This window comes from Phycomyces blakesleeanus (assembly GCF_001638985.1).
Source record: "Phycomyces blakesleeanus NRRL 1555(-) unplaced genomic scaffold PHYBLscaffold_3, whole genome shotgun sequence".
Lineage (NCBI taxonomy): Eukaryota > Fungi > Mucoromycota > Mucoromycetes > Mucorales > Phycomycetaceae > Phycomyces > Phycomyces blakesleeanus.
The window spans coordinates 2585133-2605467 of record NW_017265136.1 but is presented as its reverse complement, the minus strand read 5'-3'; the positions used below and the strand labels follow the sequence as shown (position 1 = coordinate 2605467).

The 20335-nt window shown below is 34.9% G+C and overlaps 9 protein-coding genes across 9 annotated transcripts; 3 read left to right on the top strand and 6 right to left on the bottom strand.

Moving 5' to 3' along the window:
* Positions 1–428: 428 nt before the first annotated feature.
* PHYBLDRAFT_140978 (hypothetical protein) lies at positions 429–3686 on the bottom strand (the record flags this gene model as incomplete). Its single annotated transcript, XM_018430499.1, has 10 exons — positions 429–1088; positions 1152–1319; positions 1387–1659; positions 1740–1994; positions 2063–2181; positions 2250–2502; positions 2596–2809; positions 2910–3043; positions 3120–3347; positions 3480–3686. The coding sequence occupies 10 exons, from the start codon at positions 3684–3686 to the stop codon at positions 429–431; spliced, it is 2511 nt and encodes an 836-aa protein (XP_018296961.1).
* Positions 3687–4093: 407 nt separating this feature from the next.
* On the bottom strand, positions 4094–4858 carry PHYBLDRAFT_164015 (hypothetical protein; the record flags this gene model as incomplete). Its single annotated transcript, XM_018434920.1, has 6 exons — positions 4094–4176; positions 4240–4360; positions 4429–4449; positions 4540–4605; positions 4696–4728; positions 4781–4858. The coding sequence occupies 6 exons, from the start codon at positions 4856–4858 to the stop codon at positions 4094–4096; spliced, it is 402 nt and encodes a 133-aa protein (XP_018296960.1).
* An 883-nt stretch (positions 4859–5741) lies between these two features.
* PHYBLDRAFT_140976 (hypothetical protein) lies at positions 5742–6749 on the bottom strand (the record flags this gene model as incomplete). Its single annotated transcript, XM_018430498.1, has 4 exons — positions 5742–5797; positions 5932–6118; positions 6221–6255; positions 6371–6749. 4 exons carry the CDS (start codon positions 6747–6749, stop codon positions 5742–5744), a joined length of 657 nt encoding a protein of 218 aa, XP_018296959.1.
* An 838-nt stretch (positions 6750–7587) lies between these two features.
* PHYBLDRAFT_185390 (hypothetical protein) lies at positions 7588–8688 on the bottom strand. Its single transcript, XM_018439069.1, has 4 exons — positions 8411–8688; positions 8161–8350; positions 7981–8073; positions 7588–7909 (listed from the first exon to the last, which is right to left on the bottom strand). Exons 1-4 carry the CDS (start codon positions 8669–8671, stop codon positions 7698–7700), a joined length of 756 nt encoding a protein of 251 aa, XP_018296958.1. The 5' UTR covers positions 8672–8688; the 3' UTR covers positions 7588–7697.
* A 940-nt stretch (positions 8689–9628) lies between these two features.
* Positions 9629–10046, bottom strand: PHYBLDRAFT_140974 (hypothetical protein; the record flags this gene model as incomplete). The annotated part of the gene is made up of 3 exons (XM_018430497.1): positions 9629–9685; positions 9770–9933; positions 10019–10046. The coding sequence occupies 3 exons, from the start codon at positions 10044–10046 to the stop codon at positions 9629–9631; spliced, it is 249 nt and encodes an 82-aa protein (XP_018296957.1).
* A 578-nt stretch (positions 10047–10624) lies between these two features.
* PHYBLDRAFT_164012 (hypothetical protein) lies at positions 10625–11159 on the top strand (the record flags this gene model as incomplete). Its single annotated transcript, XM_018434919.1, has 2 exons — positions 10625–10892; positions 10945–11159. The coding sequence occupies 2 exons, from the start codon at positions 10625–10627 to the stop codon at positions 11157–11159; spliced, it is 483 nt and encodes a 160-aa protein (XP_018296956.1).
* Positions 11160–12191: 1032 nt separating this feature from the next.
* PHYBLDRAFT_122226 (hypothetical protein) lies at positions 12192–13478 on the top strand (the record flags this gene model as incomplete). Its single annotated transcript, XM_018428858.1, has 2 exons — positions 12192–12264; positions 12370–13478. A coding segment is annotated over exon 2 (1017 nt), but the record flags the coding sequence as incomplete, so codon positions are not given.
* A 491-nt stretch (positions 13479–13969) lies between these two features.
* PHYBLDRAFT_164010 (Zn(2)-C6 fungal-specific transcription factor) lies at positions 13970–16256 on the top strand (the record flags this gene model as incomplete). Its single annotated transcript, XM_018434918.1, has 3 exons — positions 13970–14003; positions 14071–14119; positions 14195–16256. The coding sequence occupies 3 exons, from the start codon at positions 13970–13972 to the stop codon at positions 16254–16256; spliced, it is 2145 nt and encodes a 714-aa protein (XP_018296954.1).
* Positions 16257–17199: 943 nt separating this feature from the next.
* Positions 17200–17851, bottom strand: PHYBLDRAFT_140970 (hypothetical protein; the record flags this gene model as incomplete). The annotated part of the gene is made up of 3 exons (XM_018430496.1): positions 17200–17445; positions 17527–17604; positions 17723–17851. 3 exons carry the CDS (start codon positions 17849–17851, stop codon positions 17200–17202), a joined length of 453 nt encoding a protein of 150 aa, XP_018296953.1.
* Positions 17852–20335: the final 2484 nt, after the last annotated feature.

Genomic DNA, 20335 nt, shown 5'->3' with positions numbered 1-20335 from the left:
CTATACGCTTTCTAGATCGGCGTGACAAAAGCTCTTTTTAATAAATTTAAATTACAAATGTAAATAATCAAATTTTAATTTACTTGTCACAAAATAATGAAAAATGATTAGCACTTCTTTGTATAAGCACAAATTAGCAGAAGCACTTTCAGCAGCTAGACATGATGATTCCATAAAGACACACGTCAAGGCACAATTTCTGACTATTTTTTTTTTACTTTCAGTACATTACAAATGTAGATGATGAAGTTGTATTATTTTTGCATGAGATCCCAACATTCGAGTAGTTTTAAAGTCTAGAGTACCTTTTATTATTATTATTATTTTTGTAATTTAAATGATGCAAGCCATATGTGATCTTTTTATTAGTAATGATGATGATTGTCAGTGTTTTATTTTTATTTTTTTCTTTTTCTTTTCTTTTTCTTTTAAAAACGGAAGCTTTCCACTCTATAAACAGGTATTCCTTGTTCTCCACCAAATCTTCCGCCCTTATGTGCCTTTCGGCTTCTAGCAAGAGCATCATCCATAGATTCATCCTCAATCTCATCCTTCTTTTCAGCCCGACGTGCAGCCTTGTGTTTGTGTTTGCGTGTAAATGGCCCCAGTACACCGCGCAGCTGTTCGAGTTGATCAGCAAGATCAACTTCTACTTTTACAATAGCTGCGAGTTTTTGAACGGTTTCATACAATGATGTCTCGAGAATGACAGTGGGGAAATGAGTGTCTAAGATTGCACTGGTAATCTCAAGCGTATTGTTATGCAAAGGTGTTTCAACTGCGAGTGAGACAGGATTTCTAGCATAGATAGCTTCTTGTTGTTCTGTTAAAGGTTGAGAATCTTTTTCCAGCCAAATGAGTAGGAGATCAAGTATGAAAGGAAGTTCAGTAGGTGTGAGTTGCTTAAGTGCCTGCTGCATAAAGATGTCGTTACGGGGCGAGTCAATAATCATCTTTACGTATCTGGAAAACAAGGGTTTCCAGATCGCTGGCTCTTCTTCAGTGTTCTTAATCAAAGCCTTGATCAAGACGACCAAGTCAGTTTCAGGGATATCCTTGACTTGTTCCAATACAATAGGGATTAATGCCTATAAGAAATCCGCAAATCAATATCAATATTTGTTTTGTAATATTCAGCAATAAAGTATTACCCATTTTTTACGTTCAATAAGAGCAGAGATTAATCCTCCCTTGACAAGGTGACTACGAATACGACGCTTTGCTAAGAGGAATAAAATCACTTTGATAGGCCAGAATTCCTCGTCTTTAGAGAAACATTTGTTGACTACACTTGAGACGAGACGATGGGAGAGTTCACGCTATATAATGCACGGTTAGATATTCGATTCATTCTTTTTTTTCAGTTTTATAACAGCTAATTCTTACAGATTCCGATTTTGGTCGAGTATCGCGAGCCAGGTAAGGTGCCATAATCTTTCTGTAAGCCTTAGTTTGTGCTAATATGGTCTTAGTATCAATCAAAGTATCTTCCTCCATTTGGTCAGGGAAGACATATGCCATAAAGGCCTTTGTAAATTCATCTTGGTTCAAGTCTTCTCCAAAAATGCTCTTCATTGCCAAATCTTCTTCTGCCTGAACACTTTCTTGCTTTGTCACCCATTTGCGGTAAAATTCTGCATCTCCTTTTTGACGATTGGGCTGTTTGCGAATAGACATATTTTAAGTAAAACTTAAGCTTATATTATACCATTTAATATCCTTTTATGTGGGGCACTTACGAAAACTGATTGGCCAACAGCGTCCATGCCACTTCTCATCAGACCAGCAGTATCCTGCTGGGCACCGAGAAACTCAACAGTAGATCGCATCTTTCCCATGGCAGCCATAAGTGACATAGGCTCGCAGTAATAAGGGCAAATCATAACCACAGATTTGGCATTGGTGACAGATTTTTGGCTCTTTCCGCTCTTAGAAGTCTTAATATCAACAGTGGATATAGTGATTGCAAGATGGGAGTTGGAAAGCACAGAGATCTAAAATAAAAGAAAGAAAACGTATGAGACAAGAAAATACTTCTATGCTTAAAATTTGAGTTACTTACATTGTAAACACACTTATCCTTGGAAGAAATACTCTTCTCGGTGACTTTCAGTACTTGTTCAGCTTGCAGTGTACCATACTTTACGTCCCAAACACTAACAACGTGCTCAGGTTCAGCATCTAAGAAGGTACATCGAATTAAGATCCCATAGCTTATAGTACTCCAACGCCGTTCATATAAAACCTACTCTTTTTAATTCGTGATGCAACCATAGCTACATAGCTGTCCGAGAGGGGGGTAACAGCAGAAACTGCACCAAGAGTCTCGTCATAGAAGCGATAGCCCTGTAGTTGGACCGATAAATGCTTTGTCAAATGTACAGCAATCTTGTTTGCAGAACCATGTTTCATGTACATGCGCCACACAGCCCAAGTACCAGCAGATCCCAAGGTTGTCATTCTTCCGTCAACAGAATCAAAAGTAAAGCCTACAGGTGTCTCCTACAAAATAAAACATTAATATTTTTTTAATCATGCGTGGGTTTTCTAGCCCCAACCTTTTTTATAATTAATATTAATACCAATAATACTTACAGCATGCTTCATATCAATCTTTGCAAGCAAATCCACACTTCGGCGCTCTTCGTTCATGTAATATGTGCGTACAGTGTAGATATCAGACCCCTCTATATTGCTGACGGTCATTACAACAGTTGAGAGAGCAGGTACCATGGTATTAGGAATACAGCAAGGTCGGACATGAGCACTTGAAGTAACGAAGACATTCGACCACACAACGCGAGCTTCGCTATTATTATTATTTTTTGAAGAAAAAGAAAAAAAGGTCAGCGTTTTATTCTTTGTAAGTTCACGCATATATATATATATATAAGAATCACGTATATTACCTAGATTCTTTGTGGGTTGCTGTCAAACGATCCAAATCCTTGCTATAAATGTTGATTGAGCCGTTTTCATTTACGAGGATAACATTAGAAGTCATAGTAGGCGAGATGTGAATAGACTGAATGCGTGTTTCAAACTATATACATGTAAACAGCCCGCTGTCAGAATATATATGTGTGTATATCGGTTTTTGTTCCTGCATAGTTATTTACCTTTTTGGAGATCTTGGAGGAATCACCATCCTCTCCGCCATGAGTATCTTTCCACATCCACACAATTTTGTTCTCTTCATCCTTGGTAACGTCAGGGCCAGCTGCGACCAGGGCATATGTGTAATCAAGTGAATCAGCATCGCGGCCGCCTGCACGATGAGTGGCAGGTTCAGCAAACACAATACCAGGAGGTGTAGTCCATGACTTTAAGCACTTTTGGTCGCTAGTCTACATAAAAGTATAAAAGTATATATATATAGATTTATGTGTTTATACATACATAGTTGTTAAAATACTTTAGAATACTTTCATAAGAATTGCTTATTGGTAAGCTTTAATAAGTGTATATGATTTACATACGCTGTAAAGCTTAACACCCTCTCCTTGAACAGTAATGGCAATGTGATCGGATTCAACTAAATTATCAGCTTCACTTTCAGCACTTGGGATCGCGGCTGTTTCAAGTTTGGTAAGGCCGACGACGAAATGCTTGCTCAAATGAGCAGATCCGATCGAGTTCTGGAATCGAGCAAGGGGAAAGGGTTCTTCAAGGGCAAACCCGGGCATAGCGATTTTATATGTTGGTAGAGGATTAATTTGAGGTCGAGAAAAAGAAGTAGAGGAGGTTTTTTATTCTGGTTTTTTGCCGTAATGGGCGACGGGTTTTACTTTGTGTTAGAAGGTTGAATGACCATTTGGTCCAACTTCTTTAGCACCAAGCCTTCAATAAAAAAAATGATGACTTTTAGCTGTCACGCATCGTGACAATTGCTCTCCTCCACCTTTCTAGTTTCTGGTATTTAAAGACCGACAAATCCGTTTTAAAGATGTTGAATGATACTTGTAGTTTATTTTGCTTATGCTAATACTAAAAAAGAAAATCTATATTTTATACATTTAAGTTTCAATAATGGAAAGGCCACAATTGTAATACTTTTATGTTCCAAAAAAAGTATTTAGCCCCATCAATTGACCTATTCTTCGGCTACATTTGGGGTTTTTGGGGTTTCGTCGTGTGTTCGGGATGTAACCAATTCGAGATTATTGTCATAACCGTCTGTATATATATTTGTACATGGTATAAGAATACAAGTCCTATTGAGCCAATTGATAAACTTACGCTTTTTAAAGTCATTGAGAGTTTCTTCAGGTTCAGAGAGGGTTTGGATATGGTACATTTGGTAGAATCCCTTGTAAGTCAATTGGTCCTTCTCATCAACATCAAACGACTCTGTAATTTCCTGTAAAATAATAATATTTGTATTAGTCAATGTATTCTTGTTTTATTAGTTTAATTTTTGTTTCTTACATCAATTACTGAATCATCAAACTATCAAATACAAAATGTACAAAAACAATTAAAATCACAAAATATAATTTAATATATGCTTATTCCAGCTATTCAATTAAAGATACTTACAGGCCGTCCATTGGTAGCTTCTGCAAAATCCTGGATCTCCTTGGTATTCCACACACCGTCTTTATCCTTAATTTTTTTGAAGATAAAAGAAAAAAGGAAAAGATACTAAGGACTGCTGTGATTTTTTTACCCAAGAATTGGACAGCTTGAGCTTACCTTGTCGAAACGATTAAAGATCTCTCTTAGAATCTATGATGAATGTTAAAAAATAATTCCTTTAAATGTTCTAGGAAAAACTTACTTCCTCAACTCTAGGGAGAAATTCATCAGTGTCGCCGTTGAGGAGAATAGAAAAGTGATCGATTGTTTCAGTGGCCATTGCGAGTGAAAGAAATGCTGTGCCAAGGTTTGGTTTGGTCTGCAAAAAAAAGTATAATGAGCGGAGTCTGGTCCGAGAACGTGTTTTTAGCGTTTCCTGGTAGAAATTGACACTGGCTACAAAAAGACAAATGTTCGTCTTTCTTTTATTCCTGTATTAGAGTTTTCAAATCGAAAAAGCAGAACAGCGCATTTTATAATTTTGTATTTTAGAAATAAAAAAAGGTGTAAGTAAATTAGGTCTATATAAATAATACATAAGCATACTTTCAAGAATTATGAGCAAAAATGTGTTTTTAGTATAAAGAGCCTGTTAGAAGCGTAGTCAAAGCTGACTTTTTTTTTTTGGTTAACTAGAATTTATCTGCGACTATCCTAGCGGACGGACGTTTATTTATTTATGAGATAGAACTCGATGAAGTTGGATAGAAACAGGTCTTATCTTCTATAAAGAAGAGGTGGATACCTGTGCGATAGGTAGTAAGCTAACAAGTACAAAAAGTGGAAGAAATACAGAAAATAATAATAATATTACAGAAGAAAGTAGAATTATCATAAGATAGATATAGATAACTAGTCTATGAGATATAATGACTGAAAAAAATGTAGCAATTTATTCACAAAAGCAACTATATTGATAGGGAAAAAAGACATGTCATCAAAGATTGTTCTCCGGTATGCTTTCCGAAAAGAAGTAAGAATGCCAACTAAAACATGATATAAGCAATATTTGAAGAGGAGGGACGGAAGTCGAGGGCGGAAAGAAACGCGGGATTAGATACAACTGAATGATGAGGGCGCCATAATCCACACTCTTTGCCAGGTATTCCGAGATAGATATTAGTTTGAAACAAAGAATGATCGGTTTATATATGGGAAATAAACTAGACACCATTGCTGGTAATAGAGGAGGACATAAAGTAAGGGGTAGCTGTATAGTCTATAGCGTATATAGAAGAGCTGCAAAGTAATGTAGGAAGTAGCGTAGATTCGAGAGAGGCGTGGCAATTAATAAATAAGGATCCAAGTCAGTATTGCCAAGGATGAATAATCGGTCCCGGATGGTGGGATTACTTAGGGTGGCAATAGATTGTAAGCCAGAATAGAAAGCATGGCGAGAGGCAGGAGAGGAAGGAACATATAGAAAAATAACATAGAAAGGGTCAAAGCTAGAAGGCACACAGATTACCTTTGCAAATACAGCTCGGTCATCATTAAGAATCGGAATAAGCTCAAGAGAGAGTAAAGGAGAAAGAGCGACCTAGCCACATCAATATTTTCAGGGAAAACCTCCTGCACAAAATGAACTGTGTATAATGTGAGATAATGAAGCGAATGCATATGCTTGTTGTAGAGCAATTACACCGGAGGAGGTCTTGCACAAGACGCAAATAAGGTCTAAGTAACGCGTAGGGTATACTATTTTTGTCAAGCCATTACAATTGAGAGGTTCAATAGTGACATCAAAGGTAAGGGCCGATATAATTATTGGGTTAATGGCGAGTAGTACTACCCTGTGTATGGTCAGTCAACAGTGAAGTAGCAGTCTTCGAGCAAGTGAAAACTATTTTTCCGATTTTTGTTTGCGGTGTCTTATCTTTACGGGAGAGTTCAGGGTTGTTGAGGGATTGTACATGCTTGCTAAAGACAGGTAAAATCAAAGTGCTTGTATGACTGTTGACTAGATCACAAATTGGAACAGAAAGAAGGGATATTTGCTTGGCAAGAGTAACGCGGGTATTATTCACTTCTGTCTGCGTGGACATGACCACAGCATCTACTGTACATTCAATAGCAGCGTTTAAAGGTAATTTTTTTGAGCTTTTCTTTTTGCAGCAATGGTAGCAAGGAGAGTGATGTTCTCCTTGGGGAAACAAACTCCGGCTTGACATGCTTTTTTTGTTACTATATGCCTTCCTCAGGTGAATTAGATATGAGAACGGAAGATGCCATGGTAAAATGAGAGCGGCATACCCAACGAAGAAACACCATACCCTTAAGATTGCTATTATTTTGAGCTCTTAGAGTCAATGTCTTTTTGTCTACAGATTATTATTATTGTTATTTATATGTAAACCATTAGTGAAAATAGCATATACACACATATACACATATACACCAAAATTGGATAAAGTGTTAGTTATGTAGCCAAACACTTGTTACTATCTGCTAATTATTTTTCAAAAGTCTAATATCTAGGATACAGCCGTACACAAATCGCACACATATTAGATTTATTGTAATAATGCAATAGCTTATAATTTTATTATAAACAAAAGTAGCAGGGGAATCTACACTGAAATACAGCGTTTTTTTTATTCAGATAATGATTTATACCCCACATTAATATTAAGTTGGTCTTTCAAATATACAAGAAAGAAGTGTAGAGAAGGACAAATTCAAGACAGCTCAATCAGTAGCGAGTCAATAGAAAATAAAGCCCTGTTCGCCTTCTAGCTTTATCAAAGAGAATAAGAAGACAATGCACGGGTATTTGGTACTAAAAAAACTTTACTGTTTATAGTAGGGGCTAATTATACGAGTTCCATTTTAGCTTTTGTAGAGTAAAAAACCCTCAAGTGTCAACAAATATAATAAATTTGAAATAAAATAAAGAAACTCATTACTTTAAGCTTCAATTTATCGGTGTTATTGTAGCAATAAAGACAGGGTCGGTTAAAAGAAGCTTTTTCTGTTAATGTATCTGTAAATAGAGGCCTTACATTCAATGAATATGTAAAATAGTATCTATCTTTAATTATACCAAAAATCATATAAATATAGTTATTTAAATATATATATACATGACATGTAATTCTACTACTAATATCAAAACATATTTAAACAAGATTTTCCCGTTTAAGAGCATCGTACAATGCTAAGGTAGATAATAACTTGGAGTCAGGCGCACATTTCCATGCATCTTTAAGATCTACCAGCTTTAAAGTGATATTTTCCCCATGGTCTCTGAGACCAGTTAGTTTTCCTTCTAATTCATTGATATCAGACTGTGATAGTGTTTTGTGGCAAACAAACAACCGCAGAAATTCATCTAGATATATTAAAGTTAATATTTAATGCTTAACACTGAATCATAAAGGCTCAACGTATCAACACTAGTACCTGACCCGCCAGCAGAAGGATATACTCCTCGCCATGAAGTGCCATAGGCCAGCTCAGTTAAATCAATGAGTTCATCGTCTTTAATTATCAATCCTAAATTTTTACCATCAAGATATTAATTTATATATTCTATATACTCGAAGAACATGAGGGACGGAGAAAGGAAGTTATTCAACTCGCCTGTTTCTTCTTCAATTTCTTTAGCTGCCACTCCAGAAAATTGCCCAGAACCATCCAGCATACCCGCTGGTAATTCTGGGAATTCAAGTGAAGGTACCGCTATTCGTGGCTGGACCGTCAATATCACCTTGTCTTCTGTATTTTTGCCTTCAGATTTTAAAATAATCAATACGGCCACCGACCCGCCTCTCTATACAACATATAAAGCTTATGCAAATGTCATTGCAACGGATATATTTTCAAAAAATACCATAAATACAATTCCTGGTGCATTCTTTCCAGTTTCCTTGTAACGAACATCGGCTTTGAACTTGACAAACCCAAGCTTTGAGGATCCGAAAATGTCAGTGCTTTGTATTTCGATTGAATGAATGTTCATTTCATTAGGTTGTTTGTTAAAAGTCTGGATCCAGTCTTTAAATGGCTGAAATTTCAGTACTTTATTGAGAATCTCTGGAGTACTGCCAGTAATGGGAACTTTTTGGTTTGCGATTGACACATAATGAGTCATTCTTGTATGGATGGCCCGATTACCAAGTGATCGAATGAAAGAAAGCATAATTAACCAAATTTATTGGCGTTTTAGGCTCAAACGCGTAGTCGTCACCAACCTGTAGCTTGTGGATTTATGCCCTTCAACTAACTCCTACCTACATCCAATCCAGCCATTATTTTTTTTGTTTATGCTTTAATACATCAACCAATAGTAACTTTGACTAGGAGTTAATAGTGTAAGCATATTTGTTTTAATCAATTTAAGTGTAATATAGATAACATAAGAACGGACGGTTATACTAGTTTTTTCTATACCATCAAAATTTTAATATCTGAAAGACAAGTAACTACTCTTCTAGAACCAGACACTAAGCACTTGATGTTATCTGTTGTATTTTTAGATATGGCTTCTTCATTTTATTATCGTTGTTGTTGTTGTTAAATAAAAACGTAAAAATATATGGTTAAATTTGGCTTTACTGCATATTCTACTTAGGTGTTGAGTTTTTGAAATCCCGGTCAAGCTGCCGGAAAGTACAAAACTGAACATCGGCTCAAGGTATAATAAAGAACATTTTACTTGCAATATTTGTATAATAATTTTTCAGTCTTGTCATTTATGACGTTTTTTTATTAGCCTTTGAAGAAATAAAAAGGACAATACACGGTATTAATAAAAAAATGATGATTTATCTGTATTGACAATATGCTTGATCTACTGTTATGAATACATCCCTGTATTTGTGTCAAGACTAATTTTTATTAATATTCTATTGAACAGGCGTGTAAAAATGTAAGTCAGCTGCAGGTACCAGTTATATGTTATGTTATTTTATTTTTGGATAAATATAAAATATTTTTACAGGTCATCTGTATACCAATATTACTACATTTTTAAGACGTTTTGTTTGAAATGAGAATTGTTTTAGAGAAGTAATTTTCTTTATTGACAAAATTCTCGCTTATTTCAAACTTATATCTCAGGGGCAGTAAGGCGTTCCCACTGTAGGACAGCACGGCTGGGGTGGATCTGGGGATCAAGGTGACAATAATTTGTTTTAATATAATAAGAACAATCAATTTAAAGCTAAAATTATGGATGAGGCTGACTTACTTTTGACAAGGCAACTGTCAGGACATTCTTCGGGACAGATAGGTAGTGAGAGTATGCATGCCACATGCGCACATTGCTTATCCCCAGGCTGTGGACATCGCGGCTCATGAGACATTGGACAGGGAAGGTCTGGGTATATACAAGAGTTTCTGCAGTTCTTAGGGCTTTTTAATTTTTGGTCAATGTCAGTAAATTAATGGTAATGATAACTCTTACAAAGAGAAAGAGATATTTGGCTGCTTGTCCTACATACCAAGGTACAACCATTCGAACGCATCTCTCCGGAGGCCTGTCAGGCACAAAGGGTTTATCACCACAGGCGAGTACAATAGTAAAAAATACTAACAAGAGTAAGCTTGTAAATGAAATGAATCTTGGTAGAAAGCAAATCATCAGCAATTTGGTAGATAAATAAATAAATAAAAAAGCTAGAGCAAAAGAACAATTTTATTTCTGTGATAATGAAACATATATTTATTATGCTCCTTTCTATCCGTGTAACAGCCACAGTGACGTGAGCAGGAATAGAAAGTATAGTTAAAACTTTGAGTCTTCCATATGCTGCTGTGGAAGAACAACATGTCTTCTCAGAACTCGATTGAATCCTGGATCCCAGAAAAATTGTAAAAAAATTGGTATTTGGCGCGGTACTTTTATATCCTTTGTATTCCATAAAAAGGAACCTTGACGTCAACAGCATCGGGTTGTGAAAAGAGCGAACAAGGCAACCAAAGTTGGACAAAAGGGAAAAGGGAAAAGACAGTCAGAAGATGAGACAGCTTGAGTTTCGGCATCTATCATATAATCGATCCTTAAAGAATATATTAGAAAACGACAATTGAATAGAACACTATCATGGCAATCGAAGGACAGTATAATACCAATAATGGTGGATCCAGTACAAGGATGCGAGATAATTTGGCAGGTCCCTCCCATGGTTCGAGGACTCTTACTGTAGAAGAGACTTACGAAAGTGACCAAGATAATGTTGCATCAAATGGATCTGAAGAAGAAGTTGGAGTCTTACGTTTGCGTGGTGATATGACAGTAAGAAGGCCTCGTGCCATCCAGTGGGATGAGAATGTGGTCGATAATGAACATCTCGGCAGAAAGAAATCCAAAAGTAAGATTAAAGCGATTAAGTCAAACAATTTAATTGACTGATCTTGGTCTAGTCTGCTGCATCTATCATCGTCCTCGTGCGGTTGGGGAGTCTTCAGACTCTGAGAGTAGCAGTGATAGTGGTAGTGGTAGCAGTAGCGGAGAAAGTAGTAACAATGACCGTGCAAGACCATGCAATCATAGTCACCACCGTCGCAATAAGAAGAAGAATCCTCGCCAAGTGAGCCCAAATGCCTATGAAAAGCAACCGGTTTACAAAGGTGTGTAGTGTTTAATGTTTAGCAAAAAATTCTTACATGTACTCGCTTTCCAGATCGACCGCAGCCACCGTCATCCTAAACTGGACGCCTCCTGTCTCAAGCATAGATACAATATATATATAAAAAAAACATTGTACACCAATATGTATGTAAATACTCGCTCTAAACGTCTTATCTGTCAATCTTCTTTAAGGAGAACCGTCCCAGATTTCCTTTTCTATTCAACAATATCAAATATATACACTTTTTTTCACTTATACTTGTGGAAACATTTGGTTACTTCTACAAGAAACTTATGTATTTTAGAACAAATTTAAGAATAATAAGGGGTTAAAGACAGGAAGATATTATGACGACATTAAAAGGGGCGAAAGCTCATTAAAATGTGAGGGGAATGCTAGTGTAAAGTAATTGATAGGATGAGCGATAAAGTCTGAAAGCAAAGAGAAAGTGAAAGAGAAAGAGAAAGAGAAGGATAGGCTCCTTTGATTCTCTATTTTTAATATTTTGACCTTTTTCATCTTACAATCCTTCGTCGTCAGTCTGCTTTCTAGCCAAATAATCCTTAACCCTTTTTCATGAACACTTCTCACCAGTTGTGCGCAAAAGTGACTAATAACGCATCCTCACTTCGACCTGAAGATCCAGGAAAGACTTGGACAGATCTACTTACTTATGGATGTCGGAAAAAGAAGAATACACGGTCCAAATCAATGTTTGAAATGCCATTTGTAAAGACAGACGACAGGCAATGGTGTATAGACATGCCAGACACTAATTGTATCAAAAATTGTCCGTCCTTAACATCCGGAACCTTGTCTTCCATATCATCATCTGCGTTAGAGCCTTCTAGTAGTCAAACTACAAATACACTTCGTGATAGTATTGTTTATTCTGTCCTAGGTTCTCAGAACAGTACAAAATCCCTTCCACAGTTAGAAACATACCCTGAAAATCAACTTTTTATCATCAAATTTTCTCAAGCCTTTGTTGGTAACGGAGCACCATCCCATCGACTCGACCATTGCGCACAACAACTTGCGCAAAAATTCGGTATTAAAGCACAGTTTGGATACTTTCCAGGATTCTTAATTATCTCCTTTGGTGAACCTGGTAAAACTTGCTATCTTTATTTTATATACCATAAAAAAACGAGGCATTGTACTAATACTTTATTTCCCCCTTTTTTTTAAAAAAAAAACTAAAAACAATATATAGGGACTTTGTGCTATTCAGTTCAACTCATTAAAGTAAACTCAAGTCTAAACCTCAATCGTCTAACAAGCATCTTTCAACTATTCGAATCGGTTATGTGCGACGAAATTACCATACTGGAGGCCACTCGTTCCCTAGAACCTATTGTCTGTCGACCAAGTATATATCCACCATGGCTTATCATAGCAGCACATGCAGTCGCTTCTAGTATAAGCACTCCCATGTTTTTCGGAGGTGGTCCAATCGACATGTTATTCGGACTATCACTTGGATTCGTAGTTGTTATTGGATCCCTCTATGTATCCCATCGTGTTACTCGTCTAGCGACCATATTTGATATCTTGCTAAGCGGAGTGGTTGGATTTCTTGCGACAGTCATATCCACCAGGTTACCATCTAGTGACGCCTGCTTTTATGCACTCTCTATAGGCGGTGTAGTAAATCTTTTGCCTGGTTATGCCACACTGGTCTCGATTCTAGAGATCGCTGATGGTGCAATCGCCTCTGGAACTCTTAGATTGACGACGACGCTGATATATTCCCTTCTTCTTGGATTTGGCTTAGCAATTGGTGCAAATACTCACCAGCTCATTTTCCCTTCCCTTGCCCTGGAATCTTCTAGTGCTGCTTGCAAGAGTACAATGTCACCCTTATATCACATCATTTTAGTACCCCTCTATGCCGCTACTAGTGTAATCAAGTTAAAGGGAGACCCACAAAACTATCCCGTTATGTTGGTTCTAGCAGCCATTTCGCACACTGTGCACACCATCACACTACAGAATTTTGCTGCATATCCTCACATGGCCACGATACTAGCGTCCTTCGCAATTGCGTCTGCATCGAATATATATGCTCGTCTAAAACCTACTGTTGGATTTGCGGATATGCTTACTGGGCTAATGTTCCTCGTGCCCGGCTCCATAGGTGTCGCATCCTCTCTCGATACATTTGGTGAAGCCATTTCATCTTCAAGTCCAATGTCCGAGATATCAGTCATTTTAAATGCTGGCCAGCAGGGAATTGCATTCGCAGCTCATATGCTGATTATTGCAGCATCTGTCTCTGTTGGACTAGTACTTGCAGCAGTAGTCGTATATCCTCTCAGGAAACTGATTGATTTTAAACGTGGGTCACCTCATGAATATAAACGAAAAAACTGGGTTGGCGAGGTTACCTTATGATTAGATAAAATATACACATGTCCACACACACACACACACATACACTTGTGTATATCAAGCATCAGAATCGTTTCTTCTATTGTATCAATTATGTAAATGTCTTTTTTTTTTCCTTATACCTGTTCATAAAAAATTGTCTATAAATAATCAATTGAATTTAACTTACTAAAAAAATCCGAGATATATTATTATGCTACTGTATGTATGCATGTATGTATGTCTATTCCTATGTCTATATAAAGTAAGACAGATCAAAGATGAAACAAACTAAGCCATACCCATTTTTATACAAGTTAAACTATGTATTTACAATTGAACCCGAGAAATTGGATAGTTGATTGTACGACGTCATTACAAACTGTGATTTAACCTCGTTCGACTGAGCAGTAAGCACAAGGAAAAAACTATCCTGTGATTCAATGCCAAATAAAACTAAAATTGTTCCGTGTGAAGGTAAGAATATCCTGGTCCACACTCGGCCAAAAAACTTGAAAATCAAAACTTATATTTTATAACAAAGGCTGTCGAGAGAGAAAAAAGAAATGTAGTTCTGGAAATCCATGCGAAAGGTATAGCACTTATTTTTCTTTTTGACTGAGGGAAAAAAAGTGTGAAAGAATCAATACTAATTCATTGTTTGGTAGATGTATAAATCTCGGCATTGAATGTTATTACATTCAGCCTGCAATTCCTCCTGATGTTGATTATCTTGAGATGATTAGCAACCAAACAACAGCATTAGACGTTTATAAGCTTGAGACCTTAGTATCGGAAATGGAGCATGAGATTGTTAAGCTTCAGCAGTACCAACAAACCAAGAGGTATAAGCGCGGAAACTCGGAGGAGACGGATGACAATGACAGTATTTTAAGTTCAACAACTGTCTCACTTACCGAATCGAGCGTGTCTTCTGTCGACGTATTACCCCCCGAAGACTTGAACTGGAAGCTGTCAATTGGAAAACATGGCATGCGTATAGATACCAATATCGATTCTTATCTTATACTTTTACAACAGTTGGAGAAGATAAAATATGGGTCATACATACCTTTATTTCGGCAACCTCCCGTTGAACCCGCTGACGATTTCTTAAGGCGTGGCATCCTTAGTACTACTCTACGGACTGGTCTTTTCAAATCAATACAACGCTGTATCGCTTCCATCGCACACAAACAATTACCAGATATTGACAAGCTTGAAGATTGTGGAGACTCAGAAAATCCCAAGCCTATTGCATTGACTTTGCTGGACGCTTATTTTTCTTGCAACTTCTTCCGTCTTGTTATTTGTCAGAAGACAGCATTCTATCGTCTGTTTGTCAATGAAAAAGATCCAGAATCATCTGCTGTCGTGTGTGCTGTATGTGCTGTAACACTTACTATACGATGCCGACATGCTCTCTGTAAGGTTCCATACAATAATCATGTCAAGACAAGTGAATATTTCTTTAATCGTGCACGAAGACTGGTCGAGCTCCAGTTCGATGACATTAGCCTAGAGACTATGGCGGCATATCTCTTCATGGCTTCTTATAAAGCCAACATGCTACGGGTAGAAGAAGCCAAAACTTACCTTGGTATGGCAATCAGAATAAAAAACCTAATACAAGACGATTACATTCCAAAGTCTGCGCCAAATAATCTGTCAGAGGAATTTATTCAAGATCGAGAGATGTTTAAGCGATTACATTGGGGCCTCTATGACACTGGAAGTTTCATTGATTTTTGCTATAACAAACGCGGTATTCCAGTAATTGCCTCACGAGGACAAATGAATCGAGGAATATCGTGCAACCTCTTGGATAATGTATCTTTGAAGGATTATTTACCTGTACCAACTCCAGATGAGTCTCCAGATATAGCTCGCGCTGTAATTAAGGACAGTTATGCAAGACAGTTCCAAAGTATATTAAACTCGTACCTTCGAGTTATACGTAAACCAGGCACCGGAATAGTTCCAGTCTCTTTACTCATAGCAACCCAAGAACATCTCACCGAATTCTATTACAAAACAATTGAGCCTGAATATCGACTTTCACTCAATATTTTTGAAGATGGTCTGACAGATGAAGAATTTCAACAGAGACTGAAGAAAGATATTAACTGTGATCGGGCATCAATTACATTGGCTCTAAGATTCTACTCTAGTATGCTTAGCTTGTATGAGCCCTATTTACCTGAAGTACCACAAAATACAAAGATGACAAAATCACCACTGACAGTATTGGATCCAGACGAAGAAGACATGTTTGTTCTCTCTCCACCAGAACTATTTGAACCAGACATCGATAGTTCAGTACATTTTCCTCACCCATCAGTTTACGCCCTCCGATCTCAAGAGATCTGCTTCAGATCGGCTGTGATTGTAGTAAGGCTTCTTGAGTATCAATTATCACAATTGGATATTTGCCAAGTTATTATGCCCTGCCTTATGGCAGCTTGGGATGTACATATGCGCAATGCTTGTCTCGGACTCTCTAATCCAGATAAGTCTGGCACTTTTCTGACTTCTCGCACCATCAAGATATCCCGTGAATATGTTTTACGATGTATTAATGTAATGAGAAAGGGCTATTTATTCAACTCTGCTGAACATCATATGTGGAAACACTATCAAAGAATTGAGCAAAATGTATTTAATATCCTATATTCTGGGGTAACAAATACGGCTCCCTTCTGGGAACCATTAGAATCAAGTGCCTGGTGATAAATTGTATAATAATAACCAATTAATAGACACTTTTTTCATTTATTTTCCTTCTGTACTTTATAAAAAATTATTTAATAGTAATCGATGTCTTTATTATTTCGTTTATTTTCACAATTTTTTCTATAAAATAAAATCCCTATTTAATAACAATAATAAAATTAAAAATAAAAATAATAAAGATTCATGTATATTTGTGTATATATATAAATATTGGTTATGCATATCTTCGCCTGAGAGTCAACGCTACTTAATTGGGCACGAAGCGAGGTGAACAGATCATTTGAAAAGGGAACAATAGATACTGTATCACTACAAAAAGCAGTCATTTTAAAAATATAGCATAATTTTAAACAGTGAACTTACATTTCTAAATTCCCTATTATGTTGTTCGCCATCGTACGGGGGAATCATCGAGGGAATTTAAAGAAAAAATTACTTTACATAGCAATTCATCCGACTCCTAATAGATATCTTGATTAGAGTTAGTTTGGTGCTTTTGTCGACATTACACTTTGAAAAATAACCAAAATATTCAAGTACATACACTCTAGAAAACAGTTTTTAGTTTATTTAATCATTTTATTGCTTCCAATTTTCTATTTTAATAGAAAAAAACCTACTTGCGTATTGTATAATTTATAGCATAAGTAATGTACTGGAATGATTTAATTAATTGTATATGCCAAAGTGTCTATTGCGCTAATTATTAGGCCATATAACTTTTTTGAATCTTTTGGGTTTTTCCAAACAATATGCCAACAATTTTATATAAAAATTGCTGGATAAAGTATACAAGTCATTGGTTTTATTCATTTATTTTATTCGGTTTTTTTGTAATGAATATGACTAAAAATTTTCGAGTGGATGTTGAATCAGTCATCATTCCTTTTAGCCCAACCAAATTCGTCTGCATCTTCTTCTTCAAATATGTCGTTTTCCTCTACTTATTTGACATCGTCCTCGGGTTTGCTGCGGTGTGCTTCTCTTCCAAACAAATCGAAAGGCAGTTGCGACTTGGCTTGTTGCTGGCGGGTGGGGAGTACCAAGTCGGTCTCATCCATTCTGGTCTTGCACGGCCTTCAATTAATGGTCTTGCTCTATTGAACGTAAAGCCTATGGAGCTCCTTCTGTTTTCCAGTTGTTCAATGGCACATTTTATGTCAATAGCACATTTTTCTAATTTTGACTACAAAAAAAAAATAAAAAAAAAAGAGAAGACAACTTGTCATTCTTCTTTTTATTAGTCTTATGTATATACATTGCTTACCACAAATAATAGTATAGAGCTGAAAGTATCAAGAAAATCACTCATTGTTGCAGTACTTGTAGGGAGCTTCAGCTTTCCCTGTGGTATAGCCACATACAAATTATTAAGGTAAGTTAACAGATGCTATTTCACCTTGGGGATCGCAAATTTTCACAAACTACGCAGACAATAATTTCCCAATATTATCTTCCATCACGATATTTAGAAGGCCATCTAATACATCTTTTGATTCTCTAACAACTTTTCCAAGCTCATGCAGATGTTTATCATCATTGTTCGTCTCGACAACTTCATGAGCAATGACATATTTATTCTTCTGGACCATACATTATGCTCATTCTGCTATGATATTTGCCTGTAACAGAATGGTATAACTCTATATGTTTGGAGGATATGGTAAACAGAAATGTAAAATTATTCATTATTTATTTCATTTTGCCTTTCTTTGACCTTTGTCTTGAAAAGGATGGGTTCTTCAGCCTCTGATTTTGGTGTGATTATTTAATAGCTTTAGTTGGTACTTCTATACTGGTTCTAGATTTTTTAATGAAAAATCTTAGATTTTTTTTCTGGTAATATTTATGTTAAAGAAAGAGAAAGACATTCTACAAATAAGAAAGTCAATAAATAATAAAATATCAAACAATATTATGTCACAATTTAATAACAACAACTTATAATCTTCTGTTTAACTAGCTATTGATATTATGTATTTATAACTAATTATTATTTGTTATGCCTTTGTAAAATTCAGGGGTACTAGTCAAATATATAGTATGTACTTCAGGACACAGCAATTTGCTCTGAAAGATTAGAGAAATATATCAGACCTTAGTCAGGTGCTGTATTTTTACTACTTATTTGCCAACTTTGAATAGACTATTCTCACATTTGAATCTTATTTCCATTCAAATTTATAAGGATAATCTCACTGATTCTATTAAAGAATCTGTGAAAAAAAAAGGTCGAGAAATCCAATAGCCAAGGTTGAACTTTTAATTTTATGGTTTTTTCCTCTCACTGTTAGGATAAAGAACTGCTTTTTGAAATATTCTAAAAACAATTTTGTGTGAATTTAATTAGAAAAAGTATATGCAAATTTATGTATCAATGTGTGAATAGTCTATTCTAAGTTGATGAATATAATTTTATTAGCATTATTATATTTTCAAAAAAAATCAGCTGTAATCTCTAATCCACTTTTTTTTAGCTGTAAAATTGCATTAGCATTATCTTTCCCTCTGTATTTTAAAATTCTTTAACTTAAAATTACACTCAAAAAATATTTTATTAAAAGTATTATATTATTAAATAAAAGTGAATATTTTTTATATAATATGCTTTTTCTAAATAAAATAAACTATATTTTTTCATTTATTTTTAATAATAAATTTAAATGGAAGAGCAAGTCTTTATATAAATTATTTGAGAGAATATTATTTTAAATATATATTAAGAAGTTATACAATCTTATATCTTCTATTGTGATATTTGCATGTAATATTTTTTTGATGTTAAGAAGAGAAGAAGAAAATCTTAACTCTTATATTGTGAGATGTGCATATTCCTATTTTAACAATTTTATTTTATTGGGGAATTCTTATAATTCCAAATATTAATTTATTTTAAAGAAAAATATATATAGCTTTAATATTTTATATATTTTTAAAGAACATAGTGAACTTGATAAAAAATAATATACTTATTATTACTTTACTAATATATATTTAGGAGATCAAATAATCACTAGTTTCAATTTATATATATTTTCATAAGTATAAATACTTTTATTATATCCATTAATATTAACTACTAGAAGTTATAAAAAAAATTATTTTAATTTTAATTCAATTTTTATCATAGCATATAACCACTAACTTTTATTTACTTATTTTTTCATATACTTCTAAATTTATATTAAATAAAATCACTGCATTTCTTTTGTTCTTTTGTTTTTTTATTTTTTATTTAGTTTAATAATTTGATAAGTTTACTATTTATATATATACTTTTACTAATTTACTTACATTTTTTTCTTATTATATATTATATAGATTATTTAAAAAAGCAAACACTAATGATAACTATTCAAAACAGTCTATGATAATATTTTTTAAATATAATAGTACTGACTTTAATAGAAAACTATGTTTTTGTTATGGTAGTTGAAGTTGAAGAAGTTTTTAAGAAGAAGAATTAAAGATTTGAGATGAGGAACGAAGATTCGTGAGAACTTGTGTAGAGTTTGTTTATTGAGAAAGATTTGGTATCAAAGTTTGACGAGGTTTCTACACTGAACTACTACTGCTATTTATATTATTTTGGATCAGGAAAATTATATGACTGGGGTCAGGTAATCGATCCTATCTGAGCCTTAATCAGAGCAACGTGATCTTGGGATAATTAATGTATGATTAATTATATAAATGTGTAGTCCCAATGAAGTATTAACATCGAAAGTAAATGTGTTTATGAGTTATAATTATGCTTATAATAATCCACTGATGTATCCCATATTATGGTGATATCATCATATGAAATATAATCACTATCATGCATGCTAAACCTGTGTGTTAAATAATAAAGTAATCGGTAGACACCTTTGACTGGAATAGCTGAGGCCTTATATTATTTCTTTCAGACTTATTCTCAATTACAGCAGTAGTCAATACTCATTTACAACACTCATTTACAACATTTTTCTTGTTCTTTAAATAAAATATATTAAAGTACTGACAGTTTAGTTAATAGTAATATTTATTATACTTTAAAAATAAAAGAAGAGAAATAAAGTATAAATAAGAAGTAT